Below are 22,145 nucleotides of genomic sequence, written 5' to 3'. Positions count from 1 at the left end.
AAATAAAGTACACTAGATTTCTTCGCTGAACTAGAAATGTTCTGTGGGATTTGGCAAATGCAGCAAAAGAAGTTGCTAATTCTACTTGTCTTCTTTCTTCTAAAGCATATAATTTCAAACTTATTTCGATGTTTAAAATTTTTTAGTTCATTTAACAGAAATTCAAATATACCTTCACTTATTAATAAACTGGCATCTAGTCGCCCTAAGCATTCAGCTGCTAGACAAATCGGTCCCAACAGATAAAATTCGAAATATTTGTTTGTTTTTTTGAAAAAGAGAAACATTCAGGCGTTCCGGAAAAACGGTTTTTTTAATTTAAAAACCGGTTTTCAAACGTGACAAATTTACATTAAAAAAAAAAAAACCCTCAGTTTTTTAATGTGAGATATAGATCTCAAGGTTTTAAAGTACTGAGGAAGGGAACAAAAGGGAAACTAAACTGCTTATAGGCATTTTAAAGGCATCGAATATTGCCACTGCAACTAACTGGAAAAGGCAAGCCTTAAATAGTCTTGAGAACATAGACAAATGATTAAACATCCTATAATTATTAATAAAATAAACCTTTTTCGAAAAAGTGAGATTTATTTAGGATTTTCTATTTAATCTGACTCAATTTAAAAATAATCTACATTTATTTATACCACATACTAGAAAGGCCCTGTGTACTAAACTACACCTTGGATAAAATAAAAAACATTGGGAAAGACAAAATTTAACAAAACATCTGGTTATTGAGAAATTTCCCGACTTAGTTGTTTTCGTGCGCAAAATGAAAAAGCATATAAATGAAGTTAGGAAGAACGAATGGGAAATCAACACTCATCCTTATTTGGCAAGATATACACCTGAAATACCTTTTATGCGAAAGTCATTAAATCATCAAAGCTTACCGGGAATCGAAATTCAAGTCCACAATAAGAAATCTGATTGGTTCTTCATTTAAAATTAGCCAAGAAGCTTCCAATAAAGTTTTTTTTTTCTTTTATCACAATACAAAATTAGGCAATTGATATAATTTAGTTAAAACTTATGTGTGCTTAAGAACCTAATTTGCAAATTGAACTATTTCAATATAAATAGCCAATTTTAGAATCCAACGCTGCAGATTTCATAAGCAAAGCATTAATTTTAGGATATGAATGTATCAGGAATATTAGAACAGTATAAAAGCTAATGCTAGCCATTTAGAAAAGTGGCTAGTGCTTTATGTAAATTTATATTATACTACATAATAAAAGTTTAGAAATGCTGTTGACTTTTCTTTTGAAGGTTGCAGCAGAATTTATGAGACTCCCACATCTATCCATTTTACATAAAAGTTTTAGCACTTATTTTACCAATTTCATTTAAATATTATGCATTGGATTAGAAGTTAGTGTAAATCTAACATATAGTACTTTATTTATTTCGTTGTGTATTAGGCACCATGGATGGCAAAAAAGAACATCTGAAAACTCCACCTAATTTAAGTCTGTTTTTTAAATCTTTTGAACACCAAGAGTTAACAACTTGTCAAGACAATTCTAGTGTCACAACTTTTCATGAATTAAACACCACAAATTTTTCAGATATTGAAGTATAATCATATTGATGATTTGTAGCAATGCTCATTTCAGCTTTATATATTATAACAAGTAGTAACATACATATCAAGGACAAAAATAATGAAAATAAAACCATTGGAATGTTGTGAAAGACAATGGCTATATAATAAAACTTAATACTTTCTAAACAGCAAATTAAAGCAGTAAATTCGAAATAATCTTGTATTTAATTTCCAAAAAATATTCAATTTTGGTAATACATTATTAATTTTTTTTATTTGGCTACAACTAAGTAGTTTAAATGTGAATATGATAAGAACAAATAATAAAATGTAGTAACTTGAGCTGCACACGCTATCTTATGTTACAGTAATAAGGCAGGCAAAAATTCCAAAAATGCACCTCTATATATATACATACAAACACCACCCCCTCTCAATATTTAAATCATCATATAACAAAACCAGAATAATCAGTTTAAACTAACATCAGAAAATAATTGCTGGACTACGCATACAATTTAATTCAGATTGTAGACAGACACTGGTGATATACATTTTTAACACTTCACAACATGGTATAATTATTGAAAAAGTTTACACAAATATTACTTACATTGCATGATTTAAGACTAATACAAATTAGAATAAAATAAACTAGGAACACAAGCAAGACGATTCTATACAAATTAACTAATAAAATATATTGTCATGATTCATTAGGAATGTTCTATATTTCTAATTAAATTTCTTTGCTATTAGTAAAAAATGAGATTTAGTTCAATAAAAAATAATGTAAGTTGTAAATCCATAAATCATAAACTAAATCAAAAGAGCATTAAAAGTATTAAAAGATGGCATAATGCAACTATTACAGTTAACATAAGCTAAATTAGAGAGGAATTCGGCTGAAACAAAGTATTACGCAAGGAATTAAAATATCATCATTATTCGAAAAACTATCATATTAAAAGGTTTTGAAACTAGAGAATTAAAATTATAACAATAACAATACTGAAATGCATATCACATATCTAATGAATTTAAACCTGTATAAATAATATGAATATTCTTTTTAAATGAATGGCTTTAAAAAGCAAAGTGAATAAAAAAAATATAAATAAATGCATAAAATCTTTCAGATGCAAAAAATTTTCAGAAATCAATACATGGATCACTGGATTCAATCACTGTCAGAATACAAAGGAATATAATATATCACAAAATTTAAGAATCTAACAAACATCTTCATCGCATTTAACCTACAAATGAGTGAAATTCGTTGCAAAGTTTTTGAATACATTTCACTGCTTTAAAGTTGAAATAATGTTAGCATAAAAAGCATATATTAAAAATCAAGAATTTGTTGAAACGTTTCTAAATACTTATTTTGGTTATGCAGTTGAAGTTGCTGCATATCATCAAAACACAGCAATATTAAAAGAACTATAATAACATTTTAAACATTTCAATATTTATACTCTACGAAATACAATAATATCTCACTAATTTCAGATCTCTAATTTTGGCACTAACAAGGCGAAAGTGTATATAATTAATTTCAATATAACAGAAATATATCATTTGTTACAGATTGGTCAAGATGAACTAAGGTGAATTTCAAGAGTTCTTGCTTACAGATGAAGAAAGAGAAAGAAATGATATTTTAAAAACTCTTAAGATTTAACAGATAGAATGCAATATAGTTTTAATACACAAATGCATCATGAGAACTGAAACTCATTCACAGTTATAACACATACGCAGTGTGATAATTACTTTTACGAAAAAGTTTATTTTTGTTTGACATGTTATGCAACAGAAATTATATGTAAATTTGAATAAAATATGAAAGATATACTTCTGAAAGTCTGATTGCTTTTTATAATAAACGAGTTAATGTTCATTATAAAAAGTAATTAGTAACAAATGTAATGTTTGTTACTAATATTATTTTTAAAAAATTATATTTAATCGAAATTTAAATGATGAACAGTTCTTTTAATACTTTTTATAATTTATGATTATACATGAGTAAAAGTTCATTTAACATACGACTAATAAAAATGAAATTTAATAACTTAATCGCAAATATTTAAATAAGTATCAGAATAGTCACTGGTGTAATTACTAAATCTACAGAACATTTTACCGTAATCATTATGTAAAAATAATGTATATGCGTTTCCTTTAACATAAATTATCTTAATATTTAAGAAATCATCTTTGAAAAATTAAACATACTCAAATAATGTCTTTAATAATTAAATTCCGATATCTTATTTTAAACATATTTTTTAGACATCTACAGAACTATTTTATTTTTATACAAAAAAACAATAAGGCACAAGTGAAAACTTTGAAATAAAAGAATAATTAAAATATTTGCTTTCAATCATCATATATCGGTATAACCTTCAGCGGTAGCTAAATTCCATAAGAAATTCTCAAGAGCAGGTGCAAACTTATTTTTTTTCAGTTCTTCTAGTTTAATAACATTTTGTCCAAATTCATTCTTCACAGCTAAATTTCTCAAACTTCTAAGAAGCTCATTTGTTTTGTTGGCAACTTCCTAAAAAGGTGTTTTCTAATTAATTTCATTACAGAATAATTAATTCCAACATTTGAAATTTTAATAAATTGCTTAAAAACAAAATAAAGTCATTAAAACGATAAAAAGTATTTTAAAATTTCTTTGTAATAAGACAACACTATAGACTTATACACCACATATCTAAATAAGGAATAATAAAAATGGTACTATTAAAAATGGAAAACGAATTATTTTTTTCTCATTCAGATTGCATATATTTTTGAAAGTACAAAAGAGTAAAAATAAAGAGGAATATAAGCATGCATAAAATAAAAAGTGAACATATTTACAAGCCATACAGGAGAATCGGGTACTTGGCAGACATTTGTGTCAAAGTTGCAACTTTTTTTAGGCGATAAGTTGCCAAACGAAGACATTTTCTAATAAATCTATTTTATATTTCTCCTCGCAGGGATATTAGACTTCGCTCGTAGATTGCTTCACTTCACTTCACTTATGGCTTTAGGTTTAGAGTGTCTATCTTTTATCAATCCCTGGCTAATCTGCAATTCTGTTTTTCTTCGGTTTCTTCATGTGTTTTTTTAAAAAAATCGTGCTCTGGAATCTTCTCATTTTGCTTTGTAGAGTGCAGCCAAATTTCGTGTTTGAACGAGTGAAGAAGAGAATGGCCGCAATATTAAAAGGTTGATGTGAAAAGATAATTAGTTTGAGTGTAGCAACAAGAATATGCCTATAATTCTGTTGAAAGAGGCAAATAGATTTTGGATGAAATTTCGACTGACTATATAATTTTGTGTGACAGGATGATATTTTTTTTGGAGAAAGAGACAAGTAGCAAATGGAATTTGAATGAGATTCTGATTGATGGTAAAACTTTGTGTAATTGGATGAGTTTTTGCAGAGAAGGAAGGCCAAGAGAAATGGAGTTAGTGCTTTTATATTTTTTTCTTTCCATATTCAGAAATTTTTTCCGTTTTTGCAGTTCTACTAATTTTTGTTAAATCTTGGATTAACCTTTACTTGCCAATTTTGAGATAGGAAATTTATTAATCGTAACAAAAATTTCAAAAAAAAAAAAAAAAAAAAAAAATGTTAGAATAAATTTAACTTTTTTTTTTTTTTTTTTTTTTATAATTTTGCACTATTTATCACATGTTCAGCTGCCACATTGTCCCTGGTGGGTTTTTTTTGTGAGGCATTTCTCTTTTCAAAATTGCCGCCATTTGCTACATCTTGTAACAAACCAGTTTTATGTGCTTGACGAGAAACCTGGTACCCGATTCTCTTGTATTAACTATTTATATAATAGAAAGAAACTGGAAACAGGAATCTTTTTATATATACATGATAAACAACAATGAACGAAAATATTCTATTGTGTTAAGTTTATAAATAATTTCAAAAGTTCAGAATGAGAAAAAAATACATAGAAAAAATTAACTGGAGTTTAAAATATACAAACACATTTATTTTACAAATTAAATTCTCATTTTTTGCAACTAGCTGAAATTGCTAAATTGCACAAAATCTTATTTATAGTCACCAATTTTCTATATCACAGAATATCAGGATTGTGGATCAAAATGCATGAAAAGGGGAATAAATAATTTGAAAAATTATTTAATACACATTTTAATTTAATTTAAAAATAAAGTTAGTTTATAAACACATTGAAAATTAATTAAACGAAAATTCAATTATTTATGCTTTAAAATGAGTATTTTTTAAATTCTCACTTTAATAAATAATTTTTCATTCAGATCTGGATTTTCTGCTTGTCGAGTCATAAAGACAGCAATCTCCTTGTGAGTTTTAGTCATGGCAAACATTTCTAAATTAAAATAAGATATATTATATTAAAAGTAAACAGCAAAAAATCGGTTACAAAATGTTATTACAAAAAAGTCCCAACAGCTCAGAATAGAAGAATGTAAATTTACAAGTTGAGCTTGCACTGTGTTAAAAGAATATAAAGTTTTAACTAAGTTAGTTTAATATGCCATTGTGAAGTTATTCAAGGTTTATTTTGGAACAGACATGTCAATTTGGAACTGTGGTCAGATGATAAGAATAACACAGCTTCTCTGAATTTCTATATCACATTAATGAAAGAACATGTGACTTTTGAAAGATATAATGTGCATTAAGTCCCTATACACAGAAATTTTTTAGCACAGTCAGGTCTTGAATCTGCATATCTCTAATCTTGAAACTAAGTTTCTGCTACCAGGCTATTGCAAACCTCAAATAGAGTTGGCAAACTCTCTTTCTCTGTATAGAACTCTCTAATGTTTAGTAATAAACATTAGGATTGTGGACAATTGAGGTATTAGTGGTGTGTCTGGAGTATTTTGTTACTATTCATTATTCAGTCATTGCCATTTCCACTTTGAAAGAGAAAAAAAACTGATAGGGCTCTTCCCTTAGTGTTATGTTATAACTATCTATACGATACGCTACCATAATGGAAATTATTACTTTTGCAATTAAAAAAATACCCTATTCGAAATTGCAAACTCAATGTATGGTTAATCAATCTTGCAGGTTAAGCTGGCTGAACACTGAATTGAAAACATTAGAAATAAAAATTGAAATGCTTTAACAAAATTTATCACAAATATGTTTAATCTGTTTTCAAAAACAGGAACTAATGAAAAATAAAAAATAAATATACCTTTAGCATGAGCTGCAACAGTTATTTCAATAGCAGGTAAATTCACAAATACGTCATAAAGTTCAGTCCTTCCTTCAACAGCCGCATCCCGAAATCCAGCCACGTAGTTAGGAAGAGACAATAGCTCAGATATTTCTGTATTTGTTAATTGCATGTAAGGATATATAATACTCCAATCATGTCTATGCCACATAAATGCTGGAAGGGCTCTACAATAAAGATGCACAATATTTAAAGAAAACTAGCATATTTAACGTTTTAGAGTAAAAAATAAAAGAATATACGTAAATTATTACAGTCAGCAAAAGCTAACTGATGAGCAGAGCATAGTGAGTTCAACAATAATATTGAGGAAAGTAATTCAACTTCTGCTTACTTTTAAAAAATATTTTAATTATTTTCAGTAGGCACGAAAGAAGTGAAACTAAACTAAATATCTAATCGAAATACTGCTGATTTGGGGAAAAAAGGAAACACTTAAAATGAAAAAATTTTCTACAGAGATAAAAGTTTCGAAAACTTACAGGTCAGAGGCATCTAAATGATTAATGTGAAATGCACAAAATACCTTCGATTACGATTTTTACAATTGTTTTTTTTTTTTTTTTTTTTTTTAAGTTGGAGTAACTTGCAAGAATATTCAATCTATTCAGTAAAAGAATGATATGCAAATAAAAATGCAATGTACAACTACAACATTTTCAGTTTATTTTAATTCTTTAACAAATTGAACGTACACCTATATATAAGCAGTTGTTCACCCTTTTAAATAACTATACATTTCAGCAATATTAAAATAGATTTCAAAAACGAAAATGAGTGAATTTATGAATATCTTTTAGATACCACTTTTAAAAAATGAAAGCGAGTAAGTTTTAATATTTACAACAATTTAGATTCAAATTTTAATTAAAACGGTGCAGATTAAAACATCAAATGAAATTTTACTGTTAAAAATCACAATTTTATAATCCACAATAATTCAATATCAATTTTCAAAAGTTATAGCTGCTAAAAAGATTTAACATATTTCTTTTGAAAATAAGATCATTTGCATTTATTCAGAACAAATAAGTATTTGCAAACAGAATCATAATCTGGAAACTATTTATTCAGATAAATTCCAGAAATTTTTTTTATTAAAAAAATAACTAAATTTATAGACAAATTAAAATTTAGAAGTAATCTATTTAAACGTCACCAGTGATTATTTTTTATTAGATGTGCAGGATTAAATGTGCGCTTCAGATTGTTCAGGGTGGCCAAAATTTCTACTGTTAGATTCCCCCCCCCTGATATTTCCAGGTTTTAGATCAATTTTCCCCGACTTTTTCCGGATGTATCCAATATCATCAGAATGATGTTGATTTCTTTTCTTTCTTTATTTATTCCCCAATATGTTCTTCACTATTTATGAAAAACTGTTCTACGCTTCTGACTACAAAATAAATGCTCAGAAAAAGAAACGCGCCCATCATTTTTACTTATTGGATTTCAGACGAGTTTCAATTATGTAAACGCTTTCTTTTTTTGCTAATTAAATAAGAAATACTAGAATATGTACGCCCTTTTAGACAGACTTTTAGCCAACCAGTCATATCTCGGAACTGTTTTTCAGATTTACTCACAAAAGATGCAGTACGAAAATACATGCACATTGACAGAGTGTTTAAGAATTAAATGATTTGTTTCTTTCTAGTGGGGTCTCCCCCATTCATATTGTTTATCAACACGCATATTAGAATTGAATAATAATTCTATTAAGGAAAATAAAACATTTACAAACTCAAAATGAAAACACTGTATCAGTATAATACAAATCCTTCAATGACACCAAAATTGCATAAATTTTTAGTCCACCAACATGTTGGCAGAATGACATGCCCGTGACATACAGAAAAAAAGTAGAAAATTGGTCCTTGTTACCATTTTTTTAATTAAATAAAGAAAAATGTTTTAGAAGTATGAATTAAAAAAAAAAAAACAGTTTGTACAAATTTTGTAAATTTTTGTAGCAATTGGAAAAAATATCTAAGAAAATGTTACCCTTCTTTTAAATTTCTTACAAGAAAATGGATGCTCTTCTTTTTCCCTTGAGAAAATTGAGGCGAAATGCGTCAAACAATTCCGAGCCGAGACCTTACCACCAGGCCACCGCGGCCCCACCGGGAATACGGAAAAGAACTACCTTTATATTCTGCAATTTCGCAACATTACAATTTAAACTATTAGCATTTCAAAATGTACCTCTTTAAAGAAATTTATCATTCTTGTGCTAATATCAAGCACACAGCTGTGAGCAAAAAAAAATTTTTTGTTCGGTATTCCACTACATTTCTGAAATATTTTAAATGTTCAGATTTCACATTTCGATTCTCCTCTTTATGAAGTCTAAGTGGCAATTGCCAAATTACTCAAAATGAACAAAAATATGTGCGATTAGCAAATTTCTTTCCAATCAGAATGATGGATGTTGTACGACTATATAAATATTTGCAATGTTTGTTCCTCCCATACTGAATAAATTTCCATTTCTGAAATAAATCTTTCCATCTACATTTGCGATTAGTACTTCTAACTTTAAAAATAATCATATCTCTGCCAATTTTAGTGACAGAAGGGTGAAGCTTTGTATGTAACAGAGATGAATAAAAAGGATTTTTTTTAGCTTTTCATCTTTAATCTCCATTGAAGATAAAAAGCTAAATCATTTTTTTTTCACATAATTGTACACCCTATTAACTGAAACTTTGTAACTGGAAATATAAAGGAAAATATACAGGAAAATAAATATAAATTCCACTTTTTTTGGGAGACCACTCTGTATACATCTACACTGGATGATAGGAATAAAAAGTTACTAACCTTACAAACCATAGCAAACTATCCAAATTATGGTGATATACAACAATGCGTTTTCTCAAAAGAAGTGCAGTATAAATCAGAATTGATTCAAGTCCAAATAATTTTACAACATCTAAAAAACAAATTCAAATTACAAAAAAAATCATGCAATTACTTGTAATAAATAAAGAAATGTATGAAAATCAAAAGAAGCATATATAATAAACTAAACACATATAAGTTATTTCTTTTAATCATACAATAATAGAAAAAGGTTAAAGCATCATAAGATATATTAAAATACTTCCTATTCACCCATGCAAATATAAATTTTGACTTAAAAACACAAACTGCTTTTGTCTACTTCAATTTAAGCAAGGAAAATAATGTCAAAAGCCATTTTGATTTTAAACATTTCAATAATATTATATATATTTAAGGAGGAGTATAAGGCTTTACATGTGATACAAAAATTGGCATTTTTTTTAGCTTACTTTTCAAGCCTTCACGTTGGGTAAAAATAAGTCTGGGCATATTTTTACTCTCATGCTAGTTCATTCAAAATGCAGCATTCGAAAACCGGCAATGTAGAGAATATTTCAATGTAATAATTGGCATCCATACACCATTCTGGACAATATATATATATATATATATATATATATATATATATATTACAATAGTTACATGGACAACAGCATAATCAATGTCTAGAATTTTACAATTAGGTCCTGCTAATGTAAAATTAAATCCTTATTTTCTGATAAATTAAATTTTGGCAGATGAATGTTCTTTTAATCGAGGTAAAACCATTATCTTTAAAACTATCACTTTTGGCAAGATAAAAATTCATTCTTCATACAAAATGCTCTTTATCAATAGCAATTTTTTTTTTTTTTTTTATAAAAGTGTAGTGTGACATTTTTATAAGCTCTTTGGTTGGATCCACTTTGTACAACAGTATGCTGACAGGTCACCAAATATTTAGTTTATTTTGATTGGTTTGATATCTAAATTAAGGGATGAAACGCATTGGCAATACAAGCTCTATAGATATTTGGAGACGACTTCAAAATGACAATTCATGAACTCCATTGCACATGCACGCAAATTGTTAAAAGAATCCAATTTTGTAAAGGTGTTCATTTTGAATAAGCTTTTAAGTACTTCAATTAATGTATTATTAGATCATTTTATAAAAATTTAATGAAAGTTAATAAATGTGTTATCCTGCCTACTTTTCTGATTCTGCCTTTTTAATAATCTCTCATAAGACACACAATCCCTGAAAATCACAATAAAAGATTCACTGAAACACCGGTTAGAGGAATTGAAAAATGGTCAAAATCAATAATTTGTCTTTTAATATCTAAGAAATTTTTCAGATACGAGCATGGGACTCTTTATAATGAGTATGCCTTTATAAATGTTTTTATGAGTATGTGTCTTTATAAATGAGTATGAGAAAAACATTTTACAGACTTTCTTTTCTTTCTTTTTTGCTTTGACCGTCAAATAAAAATTTAATTTTTGTAACTTTTATACTCACCCTCTACAGAAGTCAAACTATTTTTAAACATCTCGGCAATTTATTTGATGAGACCTTGTAATTGGATTTATATATGTAACAGCAATAGTTAAGGAAATAAATGCTTGTTCCACTTTATTTGGGGCACTGCATATTATATATATATGTATGTGTGCATTTTTTACACTTTTTCCTTTATTTAAAAAATAATAAACTAATTTTTCTTCTATAATTATCTAAAACAAATGTGAGATCTTTTCTCTTCTACTTACCATTTCACACAAAATCCTAAGAAACTAGAATAAATTTACAGCACTTGGGGATAATTTTAGTTCCAAAAATTTTTACACCAACTTGAACATGAATTTGAGTAAATAAAAAAAAAAAATGTATATAAATAAAATTTTAGTTTCAATGCAGATATTAAAAAGTCTTCGAAATTTTGCCATATATAGCAAAAAAATATGTACCTTTAGCTGGAACACATGAGAAGATAGAAACTTTGTCAAACTGCTTAACCGTAAAAGTACCATTATCTTCAGTTGAGCATGTTCCTTTTACTAAAACAGAAAGGTATAGTTGTAGCATGTTGGCTGGATTTCCAGTTTCACTGTATGTTTTACTTAGTATGCGGGATAAGCTTTCATATTTTTCAGGATTAAAATCTCGAGCTTGAAGCACAAGAACAAATTGTTTCACCTAAAAAACATTCCCAAGTGTTTTATGATGATAATATTAAGCAACATAGACAGAATAAAGAACACAGAAAATATAAAGATTTGGTTAATCACACATACAAGTAATTTCATACAGCACAATTACTGACTGGCTTCCAAACGAATATACTGATTAAATTGAAAGAAGAAGCTGATCTATCTTAGATAATTGAAATTTAAATTAAATTTTGATATTACTAACTAATTATCTTCATTTTAGTAACATTATTTATTGTCAGTTTGAATATACGATGTTAAGAAATTTGGGATATTGGTTTATCATACAAGAATCAGAATTCAGTCACAAGGCATGTAGATTAATTTTATTTTAAATATAAGCACTTTATTGTAAGTACTTTTTAAGCACTTTTAGAGAAAAAATAAGAACCAACCTTAACCAAAAACTTTCTTATTATAGAACTGTAAGCTCGAATGAAATAAATTGGGTCTAAATGTCCAATTTTATACAAATATACACATAAATACCAATAGGAATCACTGAATACTTTTCCAACACTGAAACTAAAATGAAACTTATTTAAAATATTTTTTTAATGCAAGTTTCGTTTGAAAACCTTACTAAAAGACTTTCATTGCATACCTTAAATTATTTAATTACACTGCACTCAGTAGTATAAGGGAAATAAAGGTTATACTGCTACTTCATTAACATTCCAATTCCTCAAAAAAAGTTAAGAACATAAGTGAACAAATCTAGAATATAAAAATCATGCTAATTTTTTTAAATATGCAAATAAAAAGCTATTCCTCTCCAAATATTTTCCCAAACACTTTCAGTTTGCTCAATTTTTTCATTAATAACTTTTCCCACCTAATTAATTTTGTCAGTAATGAAACATTTCTGTATTGTCGAACAAGTGCACTAGCTTTATATTCAGATTCAACAATTTCCTTTTTGAAGCGAAATTTCTATTTCTTTGTAGAGATCAAGATATCAGAGTCTAACTTTCTTGGTAATTTTTTCTTTCGCCTCAAAAGTAAAAGTTTCTCCCTATGCGCCCTGTTAGAGGGCACAGTGAGAAACTGCTGTACAAATTAAGCACCTTAGCTTAAAATCATAAATAAAACACCTTTGTACATGTATGCATATGTACTCGTAAATTGGGTATTTTCTAAGCACAGTATGTTTTATTATTTTTTAATAATGCATAGTTTTTTGAAAAACTATTTTAAAAATTAATTTTAAATTTTAATATTTATTTCTGTATTTGCACAGCGTTTTCTGTTGAAAAACAAATGATGACCTTTTGGTTTTGCGAAAAACATAAAAATGATCATATTATCAATGCCAATGCTTTTGTCAGATTAATAATAAGATAAGATTAATAGTAAGATAAGATTAATTATAAATTAGCAATTTGTTTAGATGGATACATCATTTCTGAAAATTTCAATAGTGATGTAGAAGCACAGCATAATCAAAAATTTTGCATTTGATTTTTATGCAACAAAAAATAAAATTCAACATGGCTCGGATGGAGAGAGTAAATTTCCCCCTGAACTAATTCACTCTATTTAGTAATTTTATTAGCAGTCTTATAAAACTAAGAATTAAAGCATTCTGGAATGCCTATCATCATAAGACTGACAAGAATTTTTAGGTAATTTTTTTAATATAAAAGAATAGCAGATTCAGAAAAGGTAAGACTATAAAAAATTATCACCTCTAACTTCTGTAGTTAGACTGCTTTTTAACAGATAATCAAAAGTTCTTGCTTTAAAAAAATTACAGAAAAACGTAATTACATATTTTACAAAGAAATTAAAATGTTTTAACAAATCCCAGCTTTCATAAATAGCAAATACAATTTCATGTAGTTAAAAAAAAAGGCAGCTCTTTAGTTAGAAGCAAAATGAAAATAAAAAAATGCCAGTGGAAGCATTTTTTAAAAAGTAATCTTCGAAGCTAGTGAGAGATACTATATCGCATTGCTTCCTTTTTTGTTGGATTTCTTTACTGATACATCAGGCAAACAAGCTTTTACGACTACGCTTTCGAATTATCGTATTCAATGTGTGGGAATATAAAACAAAACGCTTTCTTTGCAAATCTCGAGAAAATTAAGCACTTATATAAGATGCTCAAAAGTGGTTTTTCAAATTCAAGCACTTTTTAAGCATTTTTCATGATGCTACGTACCCTGGTATCGTTTTACTATTGTAACAACAAGCCTTAAATATTTTCAGAACAATGGATTCATAAAGTCAATTGTTAAAAATATCAAGAATGATTTTATAAAATCGGTTGATGAAGATCCCTATCAAATGCTATTTTTGAGAATATGGATTCATTCCTGTTGAACTCCTGATGGGGCATAAACTAAGAATCCCCCAAACTAAAAAGTCTAAAGTTCAAAATTCTAAAAGCATAATATATACAAAGAAAAGAGCCGAATTATGGAGACAATCAAAAGAAACACCATGAAAAACACCACAGTTTTAGAGACATTCAAGAACATAAACCTGCACAAGTTGCTTGAATCAAAGATCCTATGGGCGGATAAAAGCATGCTACAAATCGATCTTACTTGGTGGAAACTCCTAGAAGAACCATTCGATATAACTATTTCCATATATGTCTATCTTCTGGCAATTACATTATGATCAAAATGATACAAAAAGAGAACTGCCAGATATCCCAAAACACTTATCACTTGTCTGACTTCCAAATGAGACTGAAGGATCTTCAAGACTATCCCAAAATTAATCTCCTACCCAACCAACAGCTTGTGCATCAAGGTCACCAAAGAGGTTTTAAGAGACAAGAAATAGATAAACCGTGTGGCCTGAAACAAGCTTAACTAGTCACTGGGGGACGGGGGGGGATTTTAATTAAAATACAAAAAAATGACCAATAATGGATAACTGACGTGTTTACAAAACTTTTTCTTGCACCTTTGACACCTACTTAGAGTTGCATGTTCTAACAATGCATGCTATCCATTTCAACATATGTGACATCAAATTAGCATTCTTGAATTCAACAATAAAGGTTTGAAGCATCTAAAGAAATTTGCTATATGTAGAATAATGTAAGCTACCACATGAATAAAAATGAAAAGGCATCAATCCTTGGTAATTTGGGAGAAAATTAACAGGTGCTTGAAAGCTAATCCATTTTCATGGAATTCTGCATTCTACCGTTAGCAGTCTGAAATAGAGCATAATTAAAAAACTTTAAATATTGATCCTAATGTAGAGTTTACGAATGTTTGTTATTAGGGTGAAGCATTCTCTCCACAATTTGTTTTTAGAATTTTGAGCCTTGAATTGACTATCATGAGGCTAACTTGAAAAATAAGCCCGAATATCAATTTTGGTATCAGAAGTATAACGCCCTAACCTTTCCAGAGAAGGTAAGATCTAGGAGTTCACAAATGCCAAACTATTCTGTAAACATACTTCCTAGAAGGATGCCAAGAATTCAGGATAAAACACGGTTGCATTTTGCAACTCGGTCAGCATTATAATTCCATAGGCTTAAATCATTAGCATTTCAAAATGTTCCTTTTTACTGAAATAAATCATTTTATTGCAGAGCTTAATAATAAGCACACGACTTTGGTGCTCCACCACTATTTCTCTGAGACATCTTAAATGCTTAGCTTCTCAAATTTTGATTCTCTTCTTTATAAAGTTGGAGTTGACACATCAAAACCAATAACCATATGTATGATAAGCAAATTTCTTTCAAGTCATATGATTAGATGTATATTGCATATTAGTTTTATTGTATTGAATAGATTTGAATTTCTGAAATTGATATCTCCATCTAAAATTGTAGTCATCTCTTCTAAATTTAAAAATAAGCATATCTCTGCTAATTTTATTGACAGAAATATGAAACTTTGTTTATGTATAGATGAATGTAAAAGAAACATTCTAACAATTGACATCTTTACACTATAAAGGTAAAATAAAAAATAATTAAAAAAAATTACTATTTTTAATATCGACAGAAGCCAAAATATTTTCATATAACTGTCTACTCTATTTAATTAAATGTTGTAATTGAAAGTATATGTCTTTGAGCAATATTTATGAAAATAAATGCTTGTTCCATTTTTGAAGCATTCTGTAAATAGAATATATGGCAGTTTCTGTGATGTAGAGCCATTTTTTAAAAAAATAAATATGAATATATAGTTTATTAATAATAAAGAACATTCTCTGTACAATGAGGGAAAATAAAAATTATTGATGCAGTAAATAAGAGGATAAGAACTGCCTTCATATTTCATAACACATATTAGGAAATAAGCATAAAGGTAAAGTGAAAAGCGTGAATAAGTTATTCACACTACTTTTTAGTAATGGATGGATTTTACTGAGGAGAGATCTCAAAATAATTTAGTATCTGTACCCTCATATAGTTAAAATCTGCCATTTGCCACATAATAGCTAATGGAAGCTGTAGTAGAAAAAAGCATGCACAAGGGCAGATTGTTTAAGAAACGAATATTATATATATATATTATTTGTAGCATATTTTGAATGTAAATATATAGTAACATTGTTTCTTTGCAATGGGATTTTCTCTATCCATAACATTCAGGACCACTCAAATTAAAACTAGGTAATCACTAATATTGGTTTAAATATAAAATAATTAAAATTGCAAACCTCAGTTCAATAACCTTTGCAACAGACCAGCATAAAAAATGTAAATAAAACATAAAATTACAATCCCTAATTTTTATTCATGCTTAGCTTTATTCACATGTTGACATATCATTCAATGTCAACATAAAAATAAATCTTATCTCGATTGCAAAATCTTAAAACAGAAGTTGATATTTCATATCAAATAATAATGCAGACCCCCCCTCCTCAAAAAAAAAAAAAAAGATTTTTAATGCTACCCAGCATTATTGAAGGTAGTGGATAATTATAAATATATACTGGTTGACAAAATTTCTTGACTATTTTAACTGATAATAATAAATTTGGAGTAAATAAATTAATAAATTGGTAGTAAATTCATTGATACAATAACAGTAATTTTAAATAGCTGTTACTCATCATTTTTGAATACAAATCATTCAGCGACACCACATATCATTGTTAAAGCTAAAATCTTTTGAACTTCATTCATAAGCATAACATTTCATCATCATATTTGAGATGCAAGGCAAGATAATAATTCTACATTAAATAAACACTAGAATTATGAAATGTTTATAATTATGTAATCACAAACTATGTTTACATGCATCTAAGAAGAATACAAAGAATTTTGGAAAAAAGATCCATAAAGTTTGCTTACCCTGAGTAAGTTAGGAAGTTCAAATACATCTGTTAAATGCAAGTAAAACCAAGATTGATGATGATGGTAGTAGCAAAAAGATACTAAATGATGACCATGACTGAGACCTAGGCCATTTCCTAAGCCACATTTATTTATAATAAGTGTTTTGTATTCAGATGATATGGATGGATAGGCCCAAGTCCATAAAACATCATTATTTATATCCTTCTCTAAAATAGGAAAAAAAAAAAAAAAAAAAAAAAAAAATATTTTATGACAAAAATCTATATTGTCTATGCTATCAACAGGGGAAAAAAAATCATAAATTAACTTGCATTAGTTAAATACTAAAATAACAGATGAAAAATTTCCCTTTTAAAGAAGTAATGTACCTGTTAGGTATTATTTTTCATAAGTTAGCTTCAAACTGTTAAAGACAAAATCATAATATAAAACCAAAGTATATAATTTTCAAAGTACCAATAAAGGCATTTATAATTTAAATGCTTATTGAATGATCATCATAAAAATAATACACTATAAAAGAATTCTTCATAATCTGTGGTTTTTTGCAATGCACAAAAATGCTAAAAGTTTTGTACAGGTTAAACAAAAATAAAATAATTCTTTAAAAAGTGTCTTGTAGCTACATATTATTTCTCCATGCTTTTATTTAATCATAATTACAAATTCTAGAATGCAAATCCGATTTCATGCTTAGAAACTAAAGCTAAATATCTAATAATAATAATGGAAAATGGATTTAGAGTGTGTATAATACTAGGAATTCTTTGTGTAAAACTGAAGGAAAATATCAATTTCCCACACATTTTATATTTATAGCTTTCTCTAAATGTTATTTTCTATGAATTATGTTTAAAATAGAATACAAATTCACCATAGTAAAAAATTTAAAGCTAAGCCAGATAAAACTAGATGTATTAACTACTAAATGTATATAGTATATACATGTAGTAATTGGTTCCCTTTTATGATTTCCTGTTTGAATGTCCTGGTTTAAGATTTATTTTGAAGAAAAATGTTATTAGGTGTTAAAATCTTACCCACATAATTTGTTGCACAAAGAATGTCTGTAGAATATAAATCAGTTTATATGTTCTTTTCTTACATTAACCAATGTTGGATTACAGATAGCATTGGTTATTAACATGGATTGTGAATTTTTAAAAATCTCTATTTAGATCCAATGTCAGCAATTAAGTTAAAATATTATTAAAATGAAGTGAACAATTATTTATATGATACCTTATAATAACATAATATGTTTCAAATTTGTTTTTTTTATTGAACATTTATAAAATCCCTGTGCACCACAAAGTATCACACGGGGCTTACAGAAGTAAGTATATAACACATAACAAAAAGAAAAAGAAGAAAATTTAAAAGTTATGAAGGATTACAGATGTCAACAATAAATTTACAGAAATTTTGAAAAGCACTTCTAGTGGAAATAAGTTGGTGAATCTCTGTAGGCCAATTTATATTCATATGCTTGAGAGCCAGTCTTAGGATCTGTTGTTCTTTGACAAACTAAATTTGTTATATTAAAAGATAAACATGTTACCCTGCTAAAATTGCAAGACACTGAAGTAAATAGACTGATTTACAGCCTGCAGAAACTATGGAATAAGCACTTGGAGGGTTAAAATATTACAACATGTATATAATTTATAATAATGCCAAAATATTATTTTTGTTATTTTCAAATACCAAATATCAGTTTATTGTTCTGGGTTCATCTTCTAAATTAAAATATGTATGAGCCATGAAGTAAAAGACATATGTTGTGTGTAACAAAAGATAAAATCATATTAATATAAAACTTCTATAATATAATATTATATATATATACATATATATATAAACAAGGATTTCAACAAGAGTTATTCTAGAACAGCAGCTTCCAGCTCTTTATTGCTGGTTATAGTAAATTAACATTACAGCAAAGACTGATAATTAGTTTTTTAAACACAATGCTTTTTTATACACATCTCCTAAATTAAAATGCTTATTTATAACCCATATCATATACATTTTAAAGTTATAGGAAACAATAACATAGCATAATTATATCATAAGATGATTTTATTGATAGCATGGGTTTCTGTAACGTGGAACATTTACCATTTTATATAATTACCATAAAAGTTGTGCACCAGAGATTTTTTCATATAATACATAATATAAAAGATTAGAAGAAATCAAAATTGTATTTATTTATTACTGCTGATTTGCAATGCTGATTGAGTTAGAAATTATGAGGAAAAGATTTTGAAAACATGAAATTTTTAAATATTCAGAAATATCATAAGAGATATTATCAGAATAAACTTCATGATTCTTCAGTTTCTTGATATTTATTAGATTGAAAATTTAACTGCATAAGCTATTTGTAAGATCAACAACTTCTGAATGCAATTAATTTAATAAATATTTTTATAAGTTTATTAATATTTTAACAAATATTCATATATTTCATCAAACAGAATTCAAATATGAAATTAAAATTAAAAATCGAAATATAATATTAAAGAAATCAGGAATTCTCTTCAAAACTGTATACAAGTTTTTAATTTAGCTGCACATAACTGAAATAAAGAAAAATAATCAGAACTGAAAAGTCAAGAGAAAATCTCACCAGTCAAATGAGACAGGGCAATTATTAAAAAGTACATTGGTATTACAACAAAGCAAATAATTTTATAAAAAGATACATACACTAAAGAAGTTATATTTATACAAATATTCAAGTAATTCAGAAGCAACCTGTGAAGTATTTACCTCAATGATTAATAAAGATGTTCTTATGACACTGAAATATTAATAATCCTTATTTTTTACTTTCTAATTCTATGAATAATTCTTATTATTCGAAATAAATATAAGAATACAGCTTTAAAACAAAAGTTGCTAAAATGATGTATCAAAAATATTTTTAAAATTAATGTTATTTAATAAAATCATATTTCACTGATTTCGGCGATAAATTAGCAGCCACATTATTCAATAAAAACATTACTTCAATAAAACAAGGAATTTCATAATTATATTTAATTTCAGCAATTACAAATTTAAAAAGGTAAATAAATATTCAAAAAATTAAACTAACCTATGATACCAGCAGACAGTAATTCAGATATGCAAGCCATCACCGGCAGTTATACATAAAACTGAAATATCATATCATGGTATTATTACGAAAGCCAATAAAATTAGATAAATAAATTAATTGCCGGTAATACCGAAATAAACTAAACTCACAAGCTTCATTTCATAATATACAGCATTATACGAATCACGTTACCAACAGACCCGACAGATCACACATTTTATCATAAACGTTCAGGAACGAAAAATCCGGAATATAGTTTTTTGCTACCGGATGTTACTTTCTCTAGGGACAATTTGCCGAACACAGGTGAATCTTGGATTTTCACCTGCGTTTGAATTGTAAATTACTTTTAATGTATTTGTCTATAAATTTGCTGTTTTTACTAAGAGGAATATTTATTGCTAGCCCATATAATGCTTTCTGAGCATAATTTTAAGATTTTGATTCTGCACAACAATGAAAATAAAATGCAGCGATCAAACGCGACTATAAACGCATTGCTCATTCAAAATCGATAGCAAAATTTCTATCGGCCAACAAGAGCTCTTTATGAGGTGTAAAAAAATAATAGCACTTGCTTTCTTGGTAAATAATACTTTTTCTCTTTGATTTTCATCCATCGATTTTTGTTGGTTGTGTTCCATCGCTTGAATTGAAGGTATGAAAAACTGCATTGTAATTGGATGAACTAGATTAAGTTTTAGTTTCGCTTTTGAAATATAGCTCTAGAGCAGATAATAGATGGTTATTCAATGAATAATGAACGGAATATAGTTGTTTTTCAAGAAAATAGCGAAATATGTACTAGTCACTTCTTAAATGCCCATAGCAAAATTATTTTTAAGAGAATCATCACAGTGATGACTGAAATCCAATAATTCAACATTCCTCATTTTTTTGGCATTCCAATAAGTCAGAAAAAATAAGAACGATAAAATTTAATACAGATAACAGTTACAAAACACGAGTAATTGCTTTTGTCTTTTGGTCTTGTTACTCAGCTGCGAACCACAAGGTCCCAAGTTCTATCCTCGCTCATTCCAATCCGCCACAAATACAAGAACCCGAACTCTTAAACCTATTTTCAAAGATACCTTTTCGAACTACGACAATGCATAGGTACTGCAGGAATTACTTATGGGCAGCGTTCAGCTAATGATAAGGAATTGGTTAAAGTTCCGTGGGGCTCAATGTTCGGAACCTTATTTCGCCACCGTATTAGCGGATTAGGTACATATTAAATCCGTCGGGATTGAACACTTTCCAGCTGATGTGATATGGAAGTTTGGAGACGAGTTACTAGATTAGATGTTATCTTTGTCATCTAATAGCTGCTCAAAATTACGAGGTTTGTCCGAAAATATAGTCTTCATGTTGCTTCAAAAAGCGATGTTAATATAACTATACTAAAACTTCCAGAATCAGGAACTATAAGTCTCAAAACAAGCGGACAAACTCTTTCCATCTAATAGTATGAGTCGTCTACATATGTATTCAAAAACTTTTACTTTAAAAATGCGTTGAAATCTTTTACTGTATTTACTCATTAAATTATGAAAAACAGCGAGGTCTCGAAAAAGGCAACAATATGTAGAAATAATACCATTAATATCAAATCGACTGGGATTTCACTCATATGTCATATTTTGATGCATGGAATTATCATTTAGGACTAAATACTTTCCTTTAGGGACAGAGAGGCAAGGGGTGACTAGGGATTGCAATACAGGACCAAAATTTCAATACCGGTATTCGGTATTTTTTAAATCTTAATACCGGGATACCGGTTTTAATACCGGTATTAGAAATTTTTAAAAAAGAAAGAAAACACAGGTGTTTCTTTGTTTTATTTGCCAGTTTTGTTAGAGAGTGTAAATA

At 27.8% G+C, this 22,145-nt stretch overlaps 1 protein-coding gene across 1 annotated transcript; it reads right to left on the bottom strand.

Moving 5' to 3' along the window:
• Positions 1-3,581: 3,581 nt before the first annotated feature.
• On the bottom strand, positions 3,582-20,503 carry LOC129960555 (DENN domain-containing protein 10-like). Its single transcript, XM_056074044.1, has 8 exons — positions 20,417-20,503; positions 20,265-20,325; positions 17,153-17,364; positions 11,620-11,848; positions 9,643-9,754; positions 6,778-6,986; positions 5,840-5,934; positions 3,582-4,121 (listed from the first exon to the last, which is right to left on the bottom strand). The coding sequence occupies exons 2-8, from the start codon at positions 20,302-20,304 to the stop codon at positions 3,948-3,950; spliced, it is 1,071 nt and encodes a 356-aa protein (XP_055930019.1). The 5' UTR covers positions 20,305-20,325; positions 20,417-20,503; the 3' UTR covers positions 3,582-3,947.
• Between the last annotated feature and the right edge of the window lie 1,642 nt (positions 20,504-22,145).

The sequence above is a fragment of the Argiope bruennichi genome, chromosome X2, assembly GCF_947563725.1.
Source record: "Argiope bruennichi chromosome X2, qqArgBrue1.1, whole genome shotgun sequence".
NCBI lineage: Eukaryota > Metazoa > Arthropoda > Arachnida > Araneae > Araneidae > Argiope > Argiope bruennichi.
Note: the sequence above shows the minus strand (reverse complement) of the source record. Positions and strands in the feature narration are given on the sequence as shown.